The sequence below is a fragment of the Brassica napus genome, chromosome C4, assembly GCF_020379485.1.
Source record: "Brassica napus cultivar Da-Ae chromosome C4, Da-Ae, whole genome shotgun sequence".
In the NCBI taxonomy this organism is placed as follows: domain Eukaryota; kingdom Viridiplantae; phylum Streptophyta; class Magnoliopsida; order Brassicales; family Brassicaceae; genus Brassica; species Brassica napus.
The window spans coordinates 48556101-48578668 of NC_063447.1; the positions used below are offsets into that span (position 1 = coordinate 48556101).

The following is a 22568-nucleotide window of genomic DNA, read 5'->3' on the forward strand; positions in this document are numbered from 1 at the left end:
TTAGTTTCAATATTTTAGATTTTATTTTGCAGGATATATATAAATATTTCTGTACGCGCTTTTAAGTACTAGAAAATTTTAACCATTGTTTTAGTAATCCATGTATTCAATGCATTTATTCTAAACTCTAGTTTTTAATTTACTGAATAGTTTATTTATAGTGATGCATCAATATACGTGAGCTAACCTCCAAACCCCACACCCTTTATCTCTCTCGCTTAAAATCCTTCACACTCACCAAATGATTTCCTTGTTTTCCTAAAATTGCTCTTTGGATAATCCATAAATTTAAAAAATCGGAGTAAAGAATCACATCAATAAATGCATTTTAATCTGATTCCACAACTCAAATTTGGATTTTTCTCAAAAGGGAAAAGTTTGGGCCTACTGAAATTGTATATGCTTGTCAAAGTTATATATTTTCCATCAGTATATATATATATATATGTATATCGTTTATTGAAGGGTAGGGAAAATTAATCTCCATCAATTTTCCTTTCCCTTTTCGGATTCAAGAGTTGAGAAACAAACCAAGTTGATACCAATGCTTCGTTTCGATGAATGATGAATGGACCCTTCGCTAATCCGTAAGATTTGTTTGTTTTGATGGAGTCTTAACGGATACTTCCACATGATCTAGTCTATGATTTTTTTTTTCTTTTTGTAGAAACAATCTAATGAAGATTATACAAGGTAGAAAGGTCATACAATTTTATAGGAAAGATTAAATGAAAACTGTACTAGTTATGTAATGTGATGTAAAATATGACATACCAATTATATATATATTTATACATTTATATATATATGTCGTATTTTGAGTATTAAGTTAGAAGTTTACAATGAGACTTGTGGTTTGTTATATTTGTAGGGTATCACCATAAAAACCCAATCATAAATATATGTCACCACATAAAATCTAATTACATAGAAGAAATAATTATTGGACGGTTCTTAATTTTCATGAAAAAAGCTCATGTATATATACTTTGCTTCACAAATATGATTACTTTACGAGAGTAAATATGAATTTAGAGTGAATATTATTACCTTTTATACAAATAAAATAATAATTACAAATTATTCTTTTTTCGCAAACCAACAATCCCACCGAAAAACTAAGTGGGAATTGTAAAAGAGATCATCTATACCCATTTTAACCTTTTTAACGTATTTCTTGTGTTCTTTTTTGGTCTAAATTTTTTGTGTTCTTCCTACTGAACAAATTGCCATCCCAAAAAAGATCAATAGTAATAAAAAACTTCATTCAACAAGCTGCAGAGGAATTAGTACAAGGGTTGAAGAAGTGAGGCTTTGACGAGATGGAGAAAGCTCCCTTCGACGTACCTCCATCCACAACCACCGTGGTAGCCACGCTGCTGCCGCCTCCGACACCTTCTCCTCCGCTATCGCCGCCGCTTCTGCCACCGATTCTTTCACATGAAGGACACATCGTGAGAGTAGATGCAGGCATGTGCATGTAAAAGGGCTGATGAGTCAATTTTAGGGTTTTGAGTTCTTGAATCTCTTTCTGAAGTCTTATGTTCTCATCTGTTAATGTTTCACAACATTTCTTCAAAAACTCACAATCTACTTCTGTTTGCTTTAGCTTTGTTCTGTTCAAATTTAATTAAATAAAGAAAAGTATTCAATAAAAAGAAATAATGTTCCCTACAATCTTTTTTGGATAACTATAATAGAATATAACTTACCTGGCTCTTCTATTTTGGAACCATACTTCAACTTGTCTAGGCCTAAGATTCAGCTGTCTTGCCAGATCTTGTTTTTGCTTCTGTACAAAAAAAAAATGAATACGATTATTTAAGGATTATAAAAAGTATTTATAAACGTATTAAAGGATTAGAGTTAATAATTACGGGATTAAGGGTGCTATGGTGCTTGAAGCTTTCCTCAAGAAGAGCAGATTGCTCTTTGGTAAGCCTAAGTTTTTTTCTAGCACTAACACCTTCTTCATCTTCATGGTAGTCACTTATAAGTCTCTCCGTCTTCTCCTCCTCCCCCTCCTCCTGCGACTCTTCGCCGCCGTCTCTCTCTCTCTTCACTACTCTTCCGGTTGAGAAAGAAGAGACTCCGCTGTGAGATGAAGTCTGACGGCAGAGCAGGTCAGCTCCGGCGACCACCATCATTGATGGATCGCCGGAGAGGCTTAGAGTCAACGACGGGTCGGACTTGTAGCCGGAGGAACGTTTGATGGTATTATTGTAATTGTTTGAAGTTGGTGAGAGACCTAATCCAAGAACAAGACCTGTGTTGCATGAATCATCGAAACCCATCTGGAACAAATCTTATGGAATATATGATTTTACGGATGTTCGAGATTTCGAGAGGTGAGACTTAAGGAGAACTTTTTTGATGAAGTTTAGAAGATAATGGGAGGAGATGATGCCAAGAGGCTTCTTAAGAAGGAGAAGAGAAGTATTTTTTTAGTTTATTTTATTTTTATAATTTGATGAGTGGGTGTTCTAATAATTATTAATCAAAGGGATGAATGTGTTATAAGATAAACTTTGAAATGATCCTCCACTCTTTTACCAACTCAAGCACTATGATCATCTACTCATCAAGCACTATGATCATCTACTCATCAAGCACTATGATCACCCACTCATTTACCAAATCAAGCACCATCTTTGATATTTTATGTATTGTTGCTCACTATAAATACCATCACTCATCTCACTCTTTTGTACATAATTACATCTTCTTCTTCTTCCTTATAATAAACTCTTTCTCTCATATTAAGTGTTATTTGCTTCCTACGGGTATTGAATTCTACTCTTATTTAAATTTCCCGATACTATAAATTATAAGTTATTTCATAACACGTTATCAGCACGATCACTCTGCGATTTGGTAAAATTTATTTGTATCATTTATACCCTGTTATAATGGTCGGTATACCGCCTCTACTATTATTTATATCATGTTATAATGGCCGGAATACCGCCTATATTATTTACTAGTAATTTAATTTATTTATTGGTCGGCCGAGCCGCCTTATATCCTGTTTATTATTTATTGGTCGGCCGAGCCGCCTTATATCCTGTTTATTATTTATTGGTCGGCCGAGCCGCCTTATATCCTGTTTATTATTTATTGGTCGGCTGAGCCGCCTTATATTCTGTTTATTATTAATTGGTCGGCCGAGCCGCCGTATAATTTATTTATTATTCTGCATTGATCGGCTGAGCCGTCGCATGATTTGTTGTCATATAACATAAATATTTCATTGTCATAATTTTTCACTTTTATGAAATTTTATAGATTTGATTGACCGTTTAATACGATATTTTCAGACTAATTTTTGGTGCACTCGATTTAACCCCAACGGTCACAAAGAAAATTTTTCAAAAATTTCCCCTTTCTCCAACGGTCATGAACAGTAATTTTCATCTATAAATACAACTCATTTTCACTCCATTTCATCATCCAAAACATTTCATCTTCTCTCAAAAATTTCAAATCGCTCTCCTCCGATTTTTCATTTCAAGAAAGATGATTCGCGCACTTTTGTTTTTATGTGCCATTTTTATTTGTGTTTCTATTTATGGTTCATTCGTTGGAGAATTTACTCCGAGTGAATTTAAGATGAATATCGGTTTAATTTTATTTACATCGCTTCTCCTTGTAATTGCTTGTATGATTAATGTAAACGGTTTTTAAATTATGAAGTTCTAATAAAATTACTATTTTGTGTTTTAGAAATACAAATGGCAAACATCGAGAAACTCCAGTTCCCGGCTCTAAAAGTAACCGGCGAAAACTATGTCAGATGGGTCACAAATGTGAAACCTTATCTTGTAATAAAAAAGATATCTGAAGCTATAAAAGTCGGTAACAAATCGCCACCCGAGCATATAGCCGAGGCGATAATCTTCCTGAAGAAGCACTTAGATGAGAATCTAACTCACGACTATGGAGACGTTGAGGACCCATCTGTACTATGGCAAGCCTTGAAAGACAGATTCGATAATCAAAAGGAAATCAATCTCCCTCACGCTCTTGAAGAGTGGAAAACCCTGAGGTTTCAGGATTTCCAAAGGGTTAGAGATTACAATTCCACTATCTTGAGGATAGTTGCACAATTAAAATATTGTGGTAACCCTGTCACCGAAGCAGAAATGCTTGACAAGACATACAATACCTTCCACAAAGAACACAACGTCTTATCCCGAATTTACAGAAAATGTGGGTACACCAAATTTTCTGAATTGATGGTAACACTCATGTTGGCTGAAAAGAACGATGAGTTACTAATCAAAAACCATAATTCCCGACCCACGGGAGCCAAGGCATTTCCCGAAGTGAATGCTACGGCGGTAGAATATTCGGGAAGGAGAAACCATACCAATCGAGGTCGTGGTCGGCGTTTCAACAACAAACGTGGAAAGCCTTACTATCCTAAAAGTATTAGATCTAACAAATGGGTTAGATCTGAACAACCTCATAAAGGCAAAGAAACCGAAGAGGATACCACAAAGAAAAGTGAGACTGTATGTTACAGATGTGGATGTAAAGGACATTGGTCCCGTACCTGTCGTACTCCCCCACATTTGTGCAAGTTATATCAAGAATCCATAAAAGGAAAGGCTAAAGAGGTGAACCTCACGGAAAACGTTGAAGGGACCTCATACCTTGAATCCTCTGATTTCGCAAATGAGCTGGACTAGAATACTCTTGAAGAGTACGAAAATGTTTCTAATAAGACTGCTGAATAGTCCTCATTTGTAATGTATAATAATTATGTTTTCAAAGAATAATGTTGTTTTAACAACAATATTATTGTGTGTTTTCTTTATATAATCAATGAATAAATTTCACGTTTCACTTTTATTTAATGTTTATGATAATTTCAGAAATGGATCAAAATACTAATGGAGCAAAATCCAAGAAACGGATTCGTGAAATATGCATACCAGATAGTGGAACAACGCACACTATTTTGAGACAAAAGAGATATTTCTCTGATATAAAACCGACAAGAATTGTCGTCAATACAATATCAGGTCCTGCAGACGTGATTGAAGGAACTGGTAAAGCAAACTTTACTTTGCCGAATGGAACAAAATTTTCCATAAATAATGCTTTATACTCTCCGAGTTCTAAAAGGAATTTGTTGAGTTTTAAAGACATATATCTTCACGGATATGATACTCAGTCTGCAACTGAGGATGGAAAGAAATACATGTATGTAATTTCTGAAAAATGTGGCAGAAAACACATATTGGAAAAGTTTCCAGAACTTCCTTCGGGATTACATCATACTTATATCGATGAGATCGAATCAAATCTTGTAGTAAAACGGAACCCAGAAGAGTTCACGTTATGGCATGATCGCCTTGGCCACCCAGGCACTACAATGATGCGTAAAATCATAGAAAGTTCACATGGTCATCCATTGAAAATCCAGGAGATTTCTCAAGGGAATAAAATGACATGTGTTGCATGTTCTCTAGGAAAATTGATCGTAAGGCCATCGCCAACCAAAATCGATAAAGAATCACCAAAGTTCCTTGAAAGAATTCAAGGTGATATATGTGGACCGATACATCCACCATGTGGACCATTCCACTATTTTATGGTATTAATTGACGCATCCAGTAGATGGTCACACGTTTGTCTATTATCATCTCGAAATGTGGCATTTGCGAGATTTCTAACTCAGATAATCAAACTGCGAGCACAGTTTCCTGATTATACTATTAAAAGAGTTAGACTAGACAACGCTGGTGAATTCACATCCCAAGCATTCAATGACTATTGTATGGTAATGGGAATTGAAGTTGAACATTCGGTTGCTCATGTTCATACGCAAAATGGTTTGGCTGAATCTTTAATTAAGCGTCTGCAATTGATTGCAAGACCATTGATCATGAGATCAAAACTTCCAACCTCTGTATGGGGACATGCCATTTTGCATGCAGAAGCACTCATTCGGATCAGACCGAGTGCATACCATAAGTATTCTCCACTACAGTTAGCGTTTGGTCGAGAACCAAACATTTCCCACTTTAGAATCTTTGGTTGTGCGGTATATGTGCCTGTAGCACCACCACAACGAACAAAGATGGGACCACAAAGAAGGTTGGGAATATATGTTGGTTGTGATTCTCCATCAATTATAAGATACCTAGAACCACAGACTGGTGACGTCTTTACAGCACGTTTTGCTGATTGTCATTTTGACGAAAATGTATTCCCAGTTCTAGGGGGAGAAAACAAAAATGTTGGAAGTGATATAAAATGGAGTGTACCATCATTGTTATATCTTGATCCTCCTTCTAAAGAGTCAGAACTAGAAGTTCGACGAATTATGCATTTACAGAGTATAGCTAACCAGCTACCTGATGCATTTGCAGATACCAAGACGGTAACTAAATCTCATATACCAGCTGCAAATGCTCCTGCTCGTATCAAAATGCCAAATGAACAAGAAAAGGAGGATGACACACGAGAGCCAAAAACACGCCTGAAGCGTGGTAGACCTGCTGGTTCTAAGGATAAGAATCCTAGGAAACAGAAGAAAGCTGAAATATATGATGCACCCAAAATAGCAGAAAATATTTTGGAAGAAATAAATGATAAGGACTCTGATGAATCAGAGCATCATGAATCGAAAGATAATCATGAGATTTCTATTAATTACATCCATAATAAAAGGATATGGAATAGAAATGAACAAAATGACCTTGATGATGCTTTCTCATATATCGTGTCAAGTGAGGTAAATGAAGATACCGATGATCCAGAACCGAAATCCATATATGAATGTCAAAAGAGACATGATTGGAATAAATGGAAAGAAGCAATACAAATCGAACTTGATTCGCTTAACAAACGAAAAGTGTTTGGATCTATTGTACTCACACCTGAAGATGTGAGACCAGTTGGGTACAGATGGATTTTCGTTCGAAAACGAAATGAGAAAAATGAGATTACAAGGTATAAAGCTCGCCTTGTAGCCCAAGGATTTTCTCAAAGACCTGGTATTGATTATGAGGAAACATATTCTCCTGTAATGGATGCGATCACATTTAGATTCCTGATGAGTCTAGCCGCTGATAAAAATCTTGAGATGCGTCTCATGGATGTTGTTACAGCTTATCTATACGGATCATTAGATACTGATATCTACATGAAAATCCCTGATGGATTTAAAATGCCAGAAGCATTAAGTTCCAAACCTAAAGAGTTATGTGCAATAAAATTGCAAAGATCATTATATGGGTTAAAACAATCTGGACGTATGTGGTACAATCGTCTCAGTGAACATTTAACAAAAGAAGGATATGTGAATGATCCTATATGCCCATGTGTTTTCATCAAGAAAACAACATCCGGATTTGTGATAATCGCGGTATATGTTGATGATCTAAATATTATTGGAACTCAAAAAGAAATACAAAAGGCATCAGACTATCTCAAAGGAGAATTTGAGATGAAAGATCTTGGACAGACACAGTATTGTCTTGGCCTACAAATAGAACATTCACAAAATGGTATATTTGTGCATCAATCCACATACACTAAAAGAGTGTTGAAACGATTTAACATGGATAAATCAACTCCTCTTAGCACCCCAATGGTCGTTAGATCACTTAACATTGAAAGTGATCCATTTCGACCACCTGAGGAAAAAGAAGAGATACTTGGTCCGGAAGTACCATATCTAAGTGCAATTGGAGCGTTGATGTACCTTGCAAATTGTACACGGCCTGATATATCATTCACTGTTAATCTTCTAGCAAGATTTAGCTCATCTCCAACACGAAGACATTGGAATGGAATTAAACATGTCTTTCGTTACCTACAAGGGACTATTGATTTAGGCTTATTTTACCCTAAAGATTCAAATGGTCAAATGGTTGGTTTTGCAGATGCAGGATATCTTTCAGATCCACACAAAGCCCGATCGCAAACAGGATATGTTTTTACGATCGGAGGCACTGCTATATCTTGGCGTTCTCAGAAACAAACGCTTGTGGCTACCTCTTCAAATCATGCTGAGATCATCGCACTCCATGAAGCAAGTAAAGAATGTGTATGGCTAAGATCAATAAGCCAACACATTTGTTCAAGTAGTGGGATTGACAAAAGTACGGGGCCAACTATTCTATATGAAGACAATGCAGCATGTGTTGCTCAAACGAAGGAAGGATATATCAAAAGTGATAGAACAAAACATATACATCCAAAGTTCTTCTCATACACTCAAGAGCTCGAGAAGAAGAAAGAGATTGAAGTAAGATATGTCCGATCATGCGACAATGCAGCCGACCTCTTCACAAAATCACTCCCTACTTCGGTATTCAGAAAACATGTCCATAACATTGGAATGCGTCATCAGAAGGATCTATGACTGCTCAATCGAGGGGGAGCTTACGTAGTTGTACTCTTTTTACCTAACTATGGTTTTTCCCATTGGGTTTTCCTAGAAAGGTTTTTAACGAGGCAACAAAGACGTTAAGCGAGAGCGGAGAGTGACACCGGTCCCCAAGGAGAGTGTTACGAAACTTAATACAAGATGGATGATCAAGGGGGAGTGTTATAAGATAAACTTTGAAATGATCCTCCACTCTTTTACCAACTCAAGCACTATGATCATCTACTCATCAAGCACTATGATCATCTACTCATCAAGCACTATGATCACCCACTCATTTACCAAATCAAGCACCATCTTTGATATTTTATGTATTGTTGCTCACTATAAATACCATCACTCATCTCACTCTTTTGTACATAATTACATCTTCTTCTTCTTCCTTATAATAAACTCTTTCTCTCATATTAAGTGTTATTTGCTTCCTACGGGTATTGAATTCTACTCTTATTTAAATTTCCCGATACTATAAATTATAAGTTATTTCATAACAGAATGTATTTTCTTGGTAATTCTTTTTCTGAAAAGAATAATGTGAGAAATTATTTATGGCACAATTCTCTCTCTTTTATATTTTTATTTTTTCTTACTTGCAAAGGTTGACCAAATGAGCATCCCACTTGGCACTTGCTACTATTCGTCCCACTAAGAGAAAAGTTCCCTTTGCTCAAAAAAAAAAGAGAAAAGTTCCCAAAAAGTTGAATGATTTTATATTTGGTACCATTATCATATCATGTATAAATTTAATATTATACGTTGAAAGTTTCCTTCATTAGTGCTCTCGTGTGTCGTCTCGTATCATTAGCTCAGTCGGCATAGTATTATAGATTTATCATAAAGCGTTACTAAAGGCAACATAGATGTTTCCTAATCCAGTGGTTTGACTAAGAGTTCACTAATGTTTTTACATCCGGAGATCTGGGTTTAAACCCCAAAAAACGTAAATTATGCATATTATAGAAAAAATAAGATACAAAAGGTCTTCAGCATGGTACATGGCATATCATAGAACAGTTCGGAGTGATGCAGTGTATTCTCATATGGTGGTAGAATTGTCGGCTATATAATCGTCTATATATAATATGTGTATTTTTTAGCGTTTTAATACATAATTAATCAGACGTTAAAAAAAACAACAACATAAATTATCTATCATTTTTCTTAATTTTCTCAGAGTTTTATCATGAATAATCTAGAGTATTAATTAAGAATATTTAATAAACAAAACGTTAGGGGGGAAATGTCATGGGGAAAATATATAAATCTATATAAGAATATATATCTATTAATAGTAACTAGAAAGTGATGAACAGGTGCCTTTAAATAACGGACCACAAGTCTGTTTACCTACCAATTTTCAGCCTCTACACAAACGCATTGGCCCTTCATGTTCAATTATTTAATTAGATATCATACATTTTAATTAATTATTTCTAAAAATACACATATGGATAGCGATCCCCACCATCTTGTTTAGGTTTGGTTCTCTTGATCTCTTTCACCAATTAATTTAGTACTTTATGGAAAAAGTTAGGCATGTCATTTATTCCAAAAAGTTTTAAACAAGGTCACCACCATACAAATTATTTTGTTAGCTATTCAATCTTAATACTATGAATAACTATCTTAAATTTTCAAATTATCTCTTAAATTTTATTCCTATTTCATATCACAATCATCTATATTTACAATAAAAATTAATATCAGTGTAAGAATAAAACCGAAACCCATGCCTATTGCCTTGTGCACTTGGTTAAGTAACACACACAACAAACTGGCCATGATGACACTCGACACAAGTTTACTCCAAAAATCGTGCGGTTCTCGGCAAAACATAAAGCATGTTAGTTTGGATGATCCCGTAAAAACGTTGTAACTTGTTACAAATTATCTGGTTATTTAAACAAAAAAATTATACAAATTATCTCGTGATTTCGCAGTTTGTGACATAATCTCCAGAATCAAAGTGTATTTAGTCTGACACTTACGTTCCATAAAATGGCTCAATGTTACCTAAATTCGAACCTGAGTTCTTAAGATATGTCATATGTGGTCCAAATAGTTGAAAAGAAATGTGTCTTAACGTCTAAAATGACTTTTCATTTGGTTACCTGACATATTATAAGAAATTTCAAGAGAGAACAACAACAAAAAGAAATATATATATTTCTGGAGTAATTGACGAAGAAAGTTAACGTGTAACCCTCAGCTGGGTTTGGACCGTTTGGTCTTAGCTTTGTTATTTGTTTTGGCACTTCCAATAATGCCTCTGTCGGCTATACTCGTCCAACCAAAGTTAGGTTACCCATCCTATACATGCTATTATTATCATTATCCTTTATCCCTATTTTCTATCGATGATCTAAATCACTTTTCATATTGCTTCTTTAAATTATCTTTTATCCCTTAATCCTGATGATTGTAGCCCACACACGAGGATTAAAGGTTTCGGCTATGAACAAAAATATAATTCATATTATATGTTTTTCATATTATATGTTCATTTACTATTTCATTTTTATTCATATTATATGTTATTGCTCCAGTCTGTGAATATATGAATCTCAACCAAATTTTTTAGCTATTAAAAGAAAAATATAATCCATAACTTTATTATTATCACAATGAAAAATTTAGATTAAATACTTTTAAAAAATTTATTGCTGTAAAAACAGATTAAATAAGCACGTAATTTTTCGGTTTCATATGATTGTATGACATTCGACTTTTTCTAAACGGTACAAGTTATCATAGTTTGTCATGACATTTGAGAATTTAAGTGTTTGCAGACTTGCAGTTTACCAAAAGAATTTTGAGAATTTATAAAATCGGCATGAAGAATAAACATAATTTTATTCCGACAAAAGATTGATTTGTAGTTGAATAATTTAATTTAATTAAAGCAATCTATTTTATTAAAAATAATATTTACGAAATAAAAATTAATTAGCCTTTTATGTGATTTACGTAAAATATCTCAATTTTATATTTTATTTATAATTCTTATAAATATTATTTTAATCATTAGTTATATATTAGACTATTTTAATATAATACATCGTCACACATGTGATTATTTTACCACTAATAATATTTTTAGTTATAAATATTTTTATTTTACTACAGAAGATTTTCTATAATATTTTTAATTCTTCTCATTTAAATTATTTAACTTTAACTTTAATTTCAAATTCAAAATAATAAATATCATAATATTTTTTATATTTCATTAGTAATTAAATTGTTATATTATGATAAATATAATTAAATATCTTATATAAAAATATTTTATAATTTATAAAATCAAATTAGTATGCATAAATAAATGCTGTATTTAAACTGAGCTGTTTTATAAAAAATTAAAACCTATTTTAGTCAACGCAATACAAATCAATTTACATTACATAACCTTTACAAAAAAAAATTCAAAAAGGAAGTTTTTTATAGTCATTTTAAAATAATGATTTCATGTTTTAATATATGTCGGAACTTATCAAATCGTCGAATAGATCGTTACAGTTTGAATTAAATGTTATTCTTCACATGGTTAATTTTTTAATAAATATAATAAAACTCAACTAAATTTGTCAAAAGTGAAAAAACAAGACTTCAATCATTTGGCCACGTGCATCGGGGGGTTTTGGGAGGGGTTTTTACCCAAAAAATAGCGGTAGATCTCACAAAACACAAAAAATCGGTAACAAAAAACGCAAGTTAAAGATCGACTATTGTTGGAGTTTTGGACTGTTCGCGGACTCTACTGACATATGACGACCTGCGATTAGTGCATTTTTTAATTTTTTTTTTAGTCAGAAAAAATATAAAATAAAAATAAATTTTAAGAAACCCATTAAAAGTTTTATGGGATAAACATGCTCTTAGATACCGTTAAAAAAATAAAAAAAAAATCATTACGTGCGAATGCATTAAATTAGACATATCAAAATAATTTGGAATGCATGTATGATTGCACAATAATATTAAATTATCTACTAGTAACAAATTTGGTTTCTCATTAAGAAGAGTTGGTCCCTCGCCGCCAGACCAGTGTCAGGACTCAGGAGAAGGTGTGGCAGACTTGTTTCCACGACGACATATACATTATTTATTATAATGAGATTTAGTTAACATTGAACTAAGTGTGGAGATTTGAAGAATAAAAAGAGAGTACGACCCAATCATTTAGTATTTTTAAATCAAGAGGTAAGACGACGAAAAATTTAATTGGCTCGAACCGATATTTTAGTGGAATGTAGGCGATCTTCCAAAGACGCCATAATTAATTTTTCCTTTTTTTAAACGGGTATCCATGATTAATAGTATTGTTTTCTTCTTTTTGTTTAAATTTTCAAGTTTCTAGTAATAATATCTTAAGTTTCAACAAAAAAAGAAGTAATAATATCTTAAGTATACTTATGAGACATGCTATATATTGTCTATCATCTATTTTTCTAATCAGGGGCAATTCGGCACCAGTAGTAATATACTAAGAGTGAATGTAATAAATGAGAAATTCATTTATCGTATTTATCGTAAATTAAAGTATTTTGACTGGACAAATAAATAAAACAGTGATAATTTGAAAGTGATACACTTAATTGATTTTTTTAAAATTAACCTATTATCTATAGATTTTTTAAAAAAATTCCTTGATAATGATGAGATATGAAATTTAGATAAATTTTAGGTGAAAAATTATTATCACCAAATTTGATAGAAATTAATTTAATAAAAGTTTGTCCACCACACACAACATACATTTAGGTAAATTGCTAAAAATATCACATTAATAATATTATTTTTCATGTTTACTTTAACCATTTTATATTTATTTTTAAAAAGGAAAAAATACATTTATAACCTTTGGATTAACTATACTTAGGGTTTATAGTTGAGAGGTGGGATAAGATTTTTGGAAAATGAAGTTGGATTCTAATAAATATATAACTAAATACTTAAAAAAAATTTAAAAAAATTTCAAAAATAATTTTCCGAATTTGAAAAATAAAATTTGAAAAAATTCAAAAAAAGAAATCCAAAAAAATTATAAAAATTTGAATTTGAAAAAAATATAATTCAAACACATATAATATTTTTTAAATTTTTTAAATTTTTTATTTATTTAGATAATTATTTATTATATATATAGAGAGCAAGAGTACAATAGTCTTTTGCCTTTGAACGAAAAATATATTTTTGAAAATGTACATGAAAATTCCCCATACATTTATTTGTACATTTGAATCGAGAATACTTTGAGAGATTTCGGTTTTAAATTTTATTGATTTTCTACATTATTTTTCGTCGGCATGAAAACATGAATAATAGAAAAAAAATTGACTATGGATAGAAGTCGTAAGAGGAAATGATAAATAAATAGCTTATTTGAGTAAGTCAGGAAGAAGGTGGAATTAAACAAAACAGTAATAAGGAATTAAGGATGTCATGTTTTCTAAATAATAATAATAATAATGGAATCTAGCCCACAAGTAGCATTACTTTTTAAAGAGTTCAGATGATTGGTAAAATTAAATTAATCATCTTATTAATACCTCATCCCCAACAATATAGAAAAACATGGTTAAAGAAAAAAAGAAAGAACAATCGAAAAAAGTGGTGGTTCACATGTCATCAACAATAAGAACCATCCATCGAAATATCGAATCATGCCATCCCTCTCAAAATTCTTATCCACACGACAGGAGAAGCAAAGCAGCTCCAGAACAGTATCTTTGTCAGTTTGGTTCGACACGTTCAAATCTAGACAGCTTCAAACATTTTGGGTCCTACCAATGATTTGCTATGATGGAGTCTGATTCTGATCCTCCCATATATAAAAAGAATATATGTAAGTGTAAATCATTATAATGACGACTTTGATGACAATTAATCCACTCATTAATTCCAAGCTTTAACATTTTTAATGTTTTGTTTTTAATATTCTTTTGGATTTAAATATTATTTCCAAATTAAAAGTTCTGATCCATTTTATGGACATCAAATTATATATATAACAAAACACTTAAGAAAAAATTAAGAATTTTAAACCTGGCTCTAAAATTATTTTTTCATTATTTTTCCTCTACTTTAGGAATCTGAGATATAAACTAAACTATTTAATTAATATAAATGAAACTAAATTATCTATATTATGTAAGTAGCTAATACTCACTCCCTTTCGTATTAAGTGTCGTTGTAAAGAAATTTTTTCGTTACAAAATAAGAGTCGTTTTTAGTGATGACAATCAAGGATCTGGACCGCGGGCCTTGCCCGTAAAAGCTTGCTGCGGGGCGGGATTGAGCCTCCATTTGGTAAGCCCGCAAAATTGCGGGCCTCGCGGGACGGGTTCAAAGGGACGGGTCGAAAGTGGGACAGGTTCAAAGCGGGACGGGTCGAAAGCGGGATGGGCTACAGGTTAACCTGCGGGATTTTGAAGACCCGCAACCCCAAGTCCCCATTTTTGCTTTCACCTAAAACATATATATATATATATATATATATATAGAGAGAGAGAGAGAGAGAGAGAGAGAAAAGGTGATTCGACGTTATGTAGCTCCGGTGATGGTGGTTTCTGGGTCGATGATGCTTCCGGTCTCCCAAGTGCCTTCGATTTGAACCGGTGGAGCTTCTTCGAGTCATCATAAGAAATTTAAAAACTCACTTCCCACCGAAGAAGAAGATCTAGTTCCCGCAATGGGTTCTTCATAGTTTTGCCTATATGTATTTGTTCACATTAGCATGCATTTTGGAGTTTTAGGTTTCAATATATCTTTAATTGACTTCTATTATTTTTATTTGCAGAAGATGCAGTTGATGGTGAAGAAGAGAAATCTTCATCTTTTTGTCGCTTGTTGGTGATAAAGATGAAGAACAAGAAGTCTGATTGGTGTTTTCTTTTTATTTATTTTTGGGATTAATATCTTTGATTTGGTGTTGGTTTTATTTAATTTTGGATTCATAAGACTAAAACATTTGTTATGAACTTATGAGTTATAATATCTGGATTCAGCAACTAGAGTATTGTTTATTTTTAAAATGTTTGGAGTCTAACAAAAGTAAATAAACTAGTGTTTTGATCCAACTAAAATCTTCAATTAACAAGTGTAATGCCTTATCTAGTTCAATCCTCGACTAAACTCACTTACTGATGCGTCATGCAACTGATAAAGTGTCATGAATCATGTCTTGAAGCGTTCAGGAGCCATATGTCCATTTATAATTCTATGTTCCGCGGGCCGATCCGCAAAGGCCTATATGTTTTGCGGTACGGGTTTGGTCAGCCATTTTGAGGACCGCAGCCCACGCGGGCCTGGCCCGCCGTGATCTGCTCGGGCCTGACCCGCCGTGATCCGCTCGAAGACGAGCCCGCTGCGTTTGACATTCCTAGTCGTTTTCGACTTTCAATGCAATATTTATTAATTTTATTTAACAATTCATTTTTCTATTGGTTGAAATAATGTTAGGTGTATAGGTAATTGTGTTTTTATATATGAAATATACAAAATTAATTGTTTCTTTAATCTGTATGCACAAACCTAAAATGACACTTAAAATGAAACATAGTGAGTATATTGCTATAAATCAAAATAAATTTTTATTATGACATTATAAGGATATGCCGAAAAATAAAAAAAAATTGAATAAAATATCAACCCTCTCTTGCAAAATAACAATTATGGCGTTCAATATCTCTCCCAACATCGCGCATGATCCCGTTCTTTTCTTTGCATTTTCATATAGCTTTAAATTTGAAGTTTTCGGTATATTTTTCTCACTTTTAGGTTCATGACCTAGCTTTGTGGAGGTAGATGCAGGTCGTGATCCCCAAATTTTCCGTGATCTCCCAAGTTTTCCTTTATTGTCATTAGTTGATTCACGGGGACTGATTGTTCTGAAGTTTTGTTGGAGATTAGATCCATGAATCTTACCTCTCTACTATTTAATTTCTTTGAGGACATTGGCTTGAACATGGGGAACTCGGGTTTTCTGAAGGAGGTGGTGGAGGTAAATTGGTTGTTGAACGTGACTTCGGCCCATCTACGTACCGGTTCTCCATCGGCAAATACTCTTCAATCTGTATGCTTTTGTTTAGTCTTCGTTTAATTGTTTTTTCATCGATATGTTATGTCTTTTTATTTTTCATTTTCGATGGAATTTACCCTTCTATTCTGTAATTTTCTTGTCTAGCTCTTTGTGAAAATTACCTCTTCGTCCAGTTCGGGATAAATGGAGTTCTCGATGAACAACAGTTTTAGTTGATGTGGCTGCTGCAGTAGAGGTTTAACTTTGGGCTCGTTTTGGGTTATCATTTACATTTTGAACTGGTTTGTTCTAGTTTTAGCTCGTTTTTATTTTCAACTGTCATTGTATGTTTAAATAACCAAGAAATAATATGAAAAGCTTAAAAAAATATGTAATTGAATAAATTTGGAACACCGAAAATTATAAAGGAAACTTTGCATCTTTAAGATTTTTCATATATCACCAAAGCTAAATAATCTTCTGTATAGAAGTTATTTTACATAGAAAAAGGCAATATTTTAAATATAATAAATATGCGATAAAAAATGAAGACGAATGTAATTGTATAAATAAGGACAGACTGAGTTGGAAGAATGATGAATGGATTGTCTGATCTTTTTAATCATCTTTCCGGCTTTGCGGCCAGCCAGACACATTGCTTTTATTGTCTGCATTTTGTTCTAAATTTTATTTTATTTTGTTATTTTTTTCTTACGCATACAGAAAATAAAAGTATAAAACACACACACATATGTACACGCAGTTAAATTGTGGATTCCACTAACATAATATATAAACTAGATTAAGACCCGCGCCTTGCGCAGAATAAACATTATATATATAAATTATTTTATGTATTATATGTTCTTACATGTTATGAAATAATAAATATATATTAAATAATTAAAAGTCAGTAACTATTACATATATAATTAAATTGGTGCGAACGTATAAATCAATTTTAATCCAAACAATTTTTTTAAAAATTTGATAGGATATGTAACTAAATTTAAATGATATTAACATACATAGTATATTTTTAATATTAATGTCTATTAAATGATGCTTTCTACTCATATGTTTTTTTTATCATGTGTATCTTTAATAGCAAAAACTTTAAATTACTGATAAAAAAATTTTCATTGTGTGATTAATAATTTTAGTAATTTATAATTTTTAAAAATATATCAATGTTAGTTCAAAACTTTTATCAAAAAAATTATTCAAAGTAAATTTTGAAATTAAAATATTTATTTATTCAATATGGTTTATAGTTTAATTTATAATGATATATATACATATATATTTTAAATCTTAATGATTAATTAAATTAGACTTTTATTTATATGATTTTGTAATCATTTGTATTTTGTCATAACAAAAATTTTAAACCATGGATCGTAAAATTTGAAAGTAAGACTTTTAACAGTTTTAGTAATTTATAGTCGTTTTTTAAAATTCAAAATATAACATATATAGAAAAATCTAAATTCTTATAATATGGTTATTGTGATTTTTTTAAATTATTTTAATAGTTTAAAATTAAACAAATTTGATAGAAGATATATTATTTTTTTATCAGATCTTTATTATTCAAAATCATTAATTGTCATATATACTTTAGCCACATTAGGCAATTCTGTAATCTTTATTTAAGGAAATAATAAATGACGTTAATAATGAATTTATGGTTAGTTTAATAAAAAGCTTATAATATAATTAGATGGACCAACATATTTTTCTAATAATTATAAGAATCATTCTAGTGATGACACGTGGTTACAAAAAGAAGTTGTAATGTTTCACAAATAATATATAGGGGATATAGTTTTTTTTTTGTTACTATCCTACTTTCCTAGATTTTTTTTTACTATTCTACTTTCCAAGATCTATAATAAAATCTTTAAAAAAAATTATATTTATATGTTACAAAATATTTACTGAATTGTGCTTTTTACCTATCATAATCAAATTTGTTTTAAGTAACTTTAGTTTAGTGAACGCGCAACTGCGAGCAAAGATAAACATATATTTTTATGATAAGTGTTATGAAATTTTATGATTAGAAATTAATAATCTATTAAAATTGAATATCTGAAAGCAATACTATAAATGTTAAGTCCTTTTCAAAAAAAAAATAATAATATAAATGTTCATAATATATATATATATATATATATATATATATATATATATATATATATATTACTAATATATTTTTGAATATATTCTACTGAGTACTGACATCAAAATCTAACTGGTGGAATTCTTATAATAAAATTTTCTATCGAATTATATATCAGTTTTGTAGCTTTTTTTTTTAAGAAAAAATATTGGGTTTTCTTTAATGGTGTATAAAAGTATGAGTGTTTTCTTATGTTTGAAAAAGCTAAAGTATGAGTGTTCAAATGACTTCTCCAAATGTACTTCTAACTGTGTTTCATGTCTTAAGCATGTGCATAATTAAAGGTATCATCTTTAAGAAAAACAAATTAAAGGTATCATATTCGTGATATATTCCAAATAGTTTCCACGCATAATCATCCCTCTAGATATTAAATTCTGTTTTAATCAGTTAACCAATTTTCCTTTTATTTAAATAATTGGATTGCATCTAGAATATGGCGTTTAGACTTTTTTTTTGTTAGAGACTATTCCCCAATTCTAACTTTTTTAAACGAAAGGAATATTACCTTGGGATGTAAAAGGGTGCAAATAATTGAATCACATTGGGTAAGAAGAATAAATAATTGAAACACTTTCGCACATGAACCAAAATTTATAATAATACTCTCTCCGTTTCAAACTACAGTAGAATCTCTATAAATTAATATTCGATAAATTAATAATCTGTATAAATTAATAAATTTCGCCGATCTAAATTTGGGATTTGTTCAAAATTTGACACAAATCGATAAAATAATATTTTTTTTTAAACAACTTAAAGCTAAAAATAGAATAAGGCCTCATGCCCAAGATGTTGCTACATAAATGAGACAGGCTTTGGCCGAACTATAAGCCGGCCCGTTTTCCTTCATTGGAATGAAAGTGAAACAGCAGAAAGCAAAAAAGAAAAAAGTGATTTGATGTCCGACAAAATTCCATAGAGATTCATCGGCTTAGTGATCGAATCTATCGCTTTGATGAGCGATAGGGAGTCTGAGCGAAGCCAGATCATTGTGATGCCGAGATGGAAAGCCTGAGACAGTGCTTCTCTGACCGCCAGTCCTTCAGCCATGATCGCCGAAGAAACCCGATCCTGAAATTGAAAACCCTCTGTTACAGGCATCGGGGAAGATGAGTCGAAGATCCAAGCAAGACCCGCAGCAGAAGTTTCCTTCTTTCAAGCTGCATCTGTGTTGCATGTCACCACATTGATTGGGATCGACGGTGGTCTTCTCTGGATCTGAGTGATCTTCGGGTGAGGAACGTCGAGGATCTGCGCTAGTGACAGCAGAAAGCAAAAAAGAAAAAAGTGATTCGATGTCCGACAAAATTCCATAGAGATTCATCGGCTTAGTGATCGAATCTATCGCTTTGATGAGCGATAGGGAGTCTGAGCGAAGCCAGATCATTGTGATGCCGAGATGGAAAGCGTGAGACAGTGCTTCTCTGACCGCCAGTCCTTCAGCCATGATCGCCGAAGAAACCCGATCCTGAAATTGAAAACCCTCTGTTCAGGCATCGGGGAAGATGAGTCGAAGATCCAAGCAAGACCCGCATCAGAAGTTTCCTTCTTTCAAGCTGCATCTGTGTTGCATGTCACCACATTGATTGGGATCGACGGTGGTCTTCTCTGGATCTGAGTGATCTTCGGGTGAGGAACGTCGAGGATCTGCGCTAGTGACTATTCTCTGGCGTCGGTAAGCGCCTTTGTGGCAGTGAACCACGACACTGCTGGGCGGTTTTCGAACAGGAGGCGATTTCTAGTGGTCCAGATGCTCCAGCAGACCCATGAAAACAAATCTCCTGTGATTCCACACAGAGGTAGACAAGTCCAATTAGCAGAAGTTACTAGCGCCTCGGTGAAGGAGATGAACCATTCAGTGCTGAACTCGGCAGACAGTGGACTTAAACTCCAGACTTGCTTAGCAAAGTAGCAGTGGAGTAAGATGTGCTCAGTTGTTTCGATCATCCCATAGTGAACACATTTAGTGTTTTGCATCATACCTCTCTTGCGAAGATTATCTCCAGTGGGCAAGGCTCCTTGAATCGGTTTCCAAAGAAAGAGTTGTAGCTTTGGGGCAGTTGAGATGGTCCAGACCGGACGATACCAGTCGAAAGAGGCAGGCAAAGGCTCGATGTCGTGTCCAAGGTTCTGATTTTGTTGAGTACTGACCAGACTTAGCAGCGTACCAAATGTAAGAGTCTCTTGCCCCTGTTTTGCTAGGTTTAAGAGCAAAGATTTCCTCGCAAAGTCTGGTAGAATATTGTTAACCAATTCCCTGTTCCATTCACATGTTCCTCGATTGATGAGATCGGAAACGTAGAGATCACTGTCACCTTCCTTGAGAGGACCATACGAAATGCAAAATGATGAGGTAGAGATCCAAGATTCCAACCAAACCTTAATCTCTGTACCCTCTCCTCCAGCTCTTCCTAATTGAGGAAGCAGAAGGTCTCTACCTGCTAAAATACCCGTCCATCCATGAGATGCCCCCTTCGTCGGTTGGACTTTTAGCAGAGAGTGCTTGTGGCAATATTTCCCAAGGAGGACTCGAGAGAGGAAACAGTCTGGAATGGTGAGCATACGCCATGGCAGTTTAGCAAGCAGTGCAGTGTTGAAGGTTTGTATGTCCTTGAAACCCAGCCCTCCCAAACCTTTAGGCTTTGTAAGTTTATCCCACGCTAACCAACACATTTTCTTTTTCCCCATGTTTGAATCCCACCAAAAGCGAGTGAGGGCTGAGTGGATCATATCACAGAGTCCTACGGGAAGCTGGAAGCACGTCATTGGAAAGGAGGGGATGGCAGACAGTACCGCTTTCAACATTGTCAATTTCCCTATGGAGGAGAGGAATATGGAGGACCAGCTAACCGCTTTAAGCTTAATCTTGTCGAATATAGATGAGAAGAGATCCTTCTTCTTGCGACCAAAGAGCTCCGGGAGGCCCATGTATTTTCCTACCCCTCCTTCTTTAGCAATATCTAGGATGCTTTAAACCTCGTTCCTCACTGCATATGGGGTTTTTGCCGCAAAGGAGATGGAAGATTTCTCAGTATTCACTACATGAAAAATGGCTTTTATTAGCAGACGAAAAACGCTATCTAACGATACGATAGCAGTTTATGAAGCGATGTATCATCGCCCGTCATAGTAGGTTAGACACAATAGATAGCGGTTTTTTTCACTGCTATCATATTACGATATACTATAGCGGTTTTGTATATGCAATTAAATATTTTTTAATAGCGTTGTTTTTGTGTTATTGTTTACCTGATTAAAAATTAAAAAAAAAATTAAAAAAATTTATATATCAAAATTGTTACAAATGTAAAACCGGTACATCAAAGTTAACCAAACTAAACCAAACAACTAAACCTAAACCTACTAAGCCATCGTGTCTCTTGACTTCTCTCCTACTCCACCTCTCTTCATCTTCTTCTTCTTGCTCGGCTCCACCTCAACCACCACCACTAGCTTCCTCTGCCATCTGCACACCAAAGCTTTGTCTGATCCGGTGTTGGTCTTTTTCATTTTCTCTCCTCTTCTATTTCATCCTCTGTCCTCTTCTTCAGAGACGCGGTGGAGTTAGAGTCTTGAGAGGCGGATTTGGAGAGCTTCACCTCGACCCAATCAAAAACGTCCGGTCTCTGGGCTTCGTCATCAGGCAGAGGAGCATCACAATATGTTGGCATTGAAGACGGTGGTGCTTGAGCTTCGTTGCCGTTTTCATCTCTGAGAAAGCTCTCCCAACCTGTCCCAACAGTCTCGTTACTTTTTTAAAATCTGGATAATTGAAAAAAAATGGAAACAAAAGAGACGAGAGAGAGGTTTGAGATTAAATTTTGATAAAGAGTAAATGAGATATATCTTGAGTGACAAACGCAGCAGCAGAGTCTGGAATTGAAGGCGCCAGAGGAGGTGTTGAAGGCACCAGAGGCCGAGTCGAAGGCGGATTGCTAAATCAAGCTCAATAT

At 33.5% G+C, this 22568-nt stretch overlaps 1 protein-coding gene and 1 long non-coding RNA gene across 2 annotated transcripts; one reads left to right on the forward strand and one right to left on the reverse strand.

Moving 5' to 3' along the window:
• Positions 1 to 1026: 1026 nt before the first annotated feature.
• Positions 1027 to 2472, reverse strand: LOC106392121 (homeobox-leucine zipper protein HAT9). The gene is made up of 3 exons (XM_013832897.3): positions 1878 to 2472; positions 1713 to 1792; positions 1027 to 1616 (listed from the first exon to the last, which is right to left on the reverse strand). Exons 1-3 carry the CDS (start codon positions 2292 to 2294, stop codon positions 1268 to 1270), a joined length of 846 nt encoding a protein of 281 aa, XP_013688351.1. The 5' UTR covers positions 2295 to 2472; the 3' UTR covers positions 1027 to 1267.
• A 13212-nt stretch (positions 2473 to 15684) lies between these two features.
• Positions 15685 to 16870, forward strand: LOC125586328. The gene is made up of 2 exons (XR_007322827.1): positions 15685 to 16481; positions 16593 to 16870. It is a non-coding gene; the product is annotated as an uncharacterized LOC125586328 (long non-coding RNA).
• The last annotated feature ends 5698 nt before the right edge of the window (positions 16871 to 22568 follow it).

Bases quoted from the DNA above. Each gene is read 5' to 3' on its own strand.
- LOC106392121 (XM_013832897.3), bottom strand. From the start codon at position 2,294: ATGGGTTTCGATGATTCATGCAACACAGGTCTTGTTCTTGGATTAGGT. The intron at 1,793-1,877 runs GTAATTATTAAC...TTTTTTGTACAG, and splicing joins ACCATAGCACCCTTAATCCC to AAGCAAAAACAAGATCTGGC. The intron at 1,617-1,712 runs GTAAGTTATATT...AAATTTGAACAG, and splicing joins TTCCAAAATAGAAGAGCCAG to AACAAAGCTAAAGCAAACAG.